A 4,077-nucleotide genomic window follows, 5' to 3' on the forward strand; every position below is an offset into this window, starting at 1 on the left:
TAGATCATAAAATAAGAAAGTAAGTTATTCTCAGACTTCACTGTCTAATTTTACTTGTGGTCCTCACCAGAACTGCAAATAGTAATTATATGTTTTTAAAGTGTTAGAATATGACTTTTAAAGTAAGACTGTGGATTATGTAATCCGTGATGCTGTCTAATCAAATAACATTTTAATGATTTTTAGTACATTCCTGGATTTTGTACCAAATAAAAATATTTCTTTGTGGCCAGTGCTTTTAGCATGATGTCTTTACTAATTAAACATTTCATTACAACTGTTAAAAGCAATATGATGCTGGATGTGTTTTCCTGAAGTGAAATCCTCTGTTTCTCTCTCCTTGGATGATGGCACCTCCCACCGTCCCTTCCTTCTCTTTATCTGACACATTTGAGCCTCCAATCAAATGGATTATTTTTGCTTTTGCCTTGGGTTTCTTCCCTGAATTCCTGCCTGCTCCTTTTCTTGGGAAGACTGGGCTGAGTGGGGGCTATGCTAAACGATGAAGGAACCTCAGGGTCTCTTTTTAAGTCTCTTGAAGGCCAGATCAGAACTAGGCTGGAAGAGCCAACTCCTTCATCACATTCACCTGGAGGTCTTCCTAGTTCCATGGAGACCTCCAAGCAGAAAGCAAGTCCAACCAGCTGCCTGGGAATGATAGGTGTGTCCTCTGATCCTTCCAGGAAGATCCTCCTTAGTGTTCAAGGCAGAAGGAACTGGTGTCTTTCAGCTACTGAAGAAGTAACTCTCTTCTTCTCCCCAGTTTAATGATCTTTATACATCTTTCATGCAACTATTTTAGCCTTGGCGCAAGTCACAGAGCCTCCTTTTTTTTCAGGAGTTGTGCCTCTGTTCTTCTTTAAAAAATTAATTCTCATCATTCTAGGTTATTTCTATTTATGTGCAAATTATAGAGTCACTTTGTCAATTTCTATGCAAAAAAGGCCCACTGGACTCTTGTTTGGGATTATGCTGAACCTATATATCAATGTGTAGAGAACTGACATCTTAATGTCTTCCAAACTATGAACATATTGCATCTGTCCATTTATTTAGGTCTTTTTAAATTTTTCTCAGCAATGTTTTATAGTTTTCAGTGTGCAGATTTTGCCCACATTTTGATCAATTTAGCCCTTAGTATTTCATGATTTTGTATTTTATTGTAAATGTATTTTCAAACTATTTTTTTCAATTGTTCATTGCTAGTATTTAGAAATATTATTGAATTTTAAAAGTAATTATCCTTTATCCTGGGACCTTGCTAGATTACTTTTTTCTGAGAAGCTTTTTGGTAGATTCTTTAGGATTTTCTACTTCCTAGATACCTTCTAAGTACAAGATACCCTCCTTTCCAGTCTGCATGTCTTTTATTTCTTTCTCTGTTATTGTACTGACCGGGACCTCGGAAATAACATGAACANGAAATTGGAATATCACCTACGGGACACCGGAGGAGGATAATTAAACAGTTACAGATAATCTTGTCAAAAATGCAAGATATCCCAATATATGCAAATATTCATAAAGCAAAGAAGAATGATGAGACTTCAAGGGATCACCATGCCCCATCTTCTGATCAGGATACCTGCATAGAACTTTCGAATTCATGTAGTGCTCAGACCCCAAGCCCAATGCGGTTGGAAACTGTTACAAAAACTCCCGATCACAATGCTGTTAGTGTGGAAAATAGTCAGTCTTGTAAGTCAGATGATAAGCTGTCTCTTCCTGAACATAACTTTCCTCTTCCAGAAGAAAAACCACACCTGAATTTAGGCTCTTTTCAAGATTCTTTACTTGGTAGAGAAAATATTAAACTAGAATCTTTGATTGCAAAGAAGCCTGTGGATGGTACAATTGAAGAACAAACAGGAAACGCTGATTTGATCTCAGAAAATGCAAGCAAGTTTCCTAACACAGACTCTGTATGCCTTTCCTCCCTTGGCTGTCCATTGTCAGAAGCAAATTCTGGAGATGGAACTAATGGTTTATTAGAAAAATCGCCACCATCCCCATTCTTTAAATTTCAAGGAGAAATGGTTGTAAATGATTTGTATGTCCCATCATCACCATTCCTAGCGCCTATGAGAAGTCGTAGCAAGTTGGTTTCAAGGCCATCTCGATCTTTTCTGCTAAGACATCGGCCTGTACCAGAGATTCCAGGGTCATCAAAAGGAATTTCAGGGAGGTAAGAACTTTTATGGTAAGCTGTAAGTACTTAATTTGGGGGAATTTAGTTATTTTTAATTTTTATATTTCAATGTTTTTGTTTTTCTAAATTTGACTTCTATTAATTTACTTATTCAACCAATCTTTTCTTCTCTTAAAACATTTCTTGTCATGCCACTTCTCTTTTACGCTATTTCCCAGTCTATTTCCAACTTAAAACTGCATGGACTCTTTAGCTTTCTCCCATTTCATTGGGGGGAACATCCCTCCCCTGAATTCTGTGTGGATACTCCTTCCCGTACCTCCCCTCCACACCTGGTATTACATTCTTCCATGAGTGCAGTTCTCATATTTGAATTGCTGACTCTGTCTCCCCACTCAATTATTTGTTCTTTGGCAGGGTCCAAGTTTCTAACGTTTGCATCTCCACTGCCTGGCACAATGCTTGGCATGAATCAATAATTCAACATACATCTAGTGAGTACCTATTTGGTGCTGGTCACTGTGCTAGGTGTGAAAGGTAGTATTAAAAAACAAAATTCAAGACTAAATCTAAAGATCTGTTTCCTTTATTCGATGATTCATGAATTGGGCAGCACCCCATTTAGCAAACAGAAAGGAGCTCTGAGGAGCTACACAAAATGGAAGATTTTTATAGGCAGATGGAGGTGGGGCAAGGAAGTTATTCTAGCAAAGAATGAATTGTGTTAGGCAGGGTCACTTTCCTTGGGGAAGGAAGGCATGGGTCTATCCTGCAGGTCACCTTGCTAGTGTTGACCAGATAATTCCACATTGACAGATTTAAGGTTGAAACTGCAATTGGGTTAAGGATTACATTTTGATTTGGTGATGTGGTGCTTAGCACGAATGACTCCATTTTCGGCCTATTGTTTCTTTTCTTTCCTTTTTAAAAAACAAAACAGAAAAAAACAGTAGAGAGGAATAAAGGAACTTGAAGTTTTGTGCAGAAGATAGATGTGTAAAGATGGTGACAATGTAGTGTGAAACCAACCCCACAAGAGACAGGAACTCTAAAGAGGGGCCCTTGCAGTGTGTCAGGTCATTGGTGGCCTGAGGTAACCACCGAGTCTTAGAGTGCGAGCAGACTTACAGCAGAGAGAGTTTTTACACTTAAAAGAATTGTGGCTTTTCCCCAGGGTCGTTTGTTTTTTTCACTAAAAGCTAACACGTGTCTCTCTGCCGGGGTCATGAGGCTGTTTAAGTTTGACTGTTACTGCTGTGTCACTAAGAGCTGCTACAGATTTCTTGCTCTGGCTGGAGGCTGGCATTTCTGCAAGATGCTGCTTCCCCCTGAACCTACTCTGTTCCTGCTATTAGTTCTCTTGCCCTTAGGCACCTGTAGTAATTATAGTGCTAGATCTTGGTTATATTTGCAAGAGAAAACATGGCAATTACAACACTGTCAATTTAAGTATCTCCCATTAGAGCATCTGCTCTTTGAGGACAGAGGCCCTGTGATCTGTTGCCTCACTTGGCATCCCTGGTGCCAATAGTAGTTTCTAGTATTTACTAGGAAATTATTATTAGTAGTAATAGTGTCATTTATTAAGCACCTAGGTGCTAGTTTGGTTTATAATTTTACATGAGTTATCTGATTGTCACGATAGCCCTGTGAAGTACAATAGATAACGTTCAACCATTTTCTTATGAGGTAACTCAGGTAATTGAGCCTTAGGTTAATTTTCCCAGGATCCCAAGGATAGGGGACTGGGATGTCATTCCAGTAAATAGGACTCCAGAACCCACTTCTAAACCAGTTGTTTAGTAATTATTCTTTAAAATGTTGATTGCACGTAAAGGCATACATCAGAGATATCGCAGGTTCAGTTCCAGACCACCCCAATAAAATGAGTCAGGTTCTTTTTTACTGGTGGAGAGTTTTGCCCTCAA

General features: G+C 38.8%; 1 protein-coding gene across 1 annotated transcript in view; it reads left to right on the top strand.

The window, feature by feature from the left end:
• ARAP2 (ArfGAP with RhoGAP domain, ankyrin repeat and PH domain 2) overlaps window positions 1-4,077 on the top strand; it is a gene marked incomplete at its 3' end in the record, with an annotated part of 198,041 nt that overhangs the window by 18,572 nt on the left and 175,392 nt on the right. The window contains 1 exon segment of the mRNA XM_019628086.1: window positions 1,420-2,185. Within this exon segment, the coding sequence (XP_019483631.1) occupies window positions 1,420-2,185 (766 nt within the window).

This window comes from Hipposideros armiger, unplaced genomic scaffold (genome assembly GCF_001890085.2).
Source record: "Hipposideros armiger isolate ML-2016 unplaced genomic scaffold, ASM189008v1 scaffold_747, whole genome shotgun sequence".
NCBI lineage: Eukaryota > Metazoa > Chordata > Mammalia > Chiroptera > Hipposideridae > Hipposideros > Hipposideros armiger.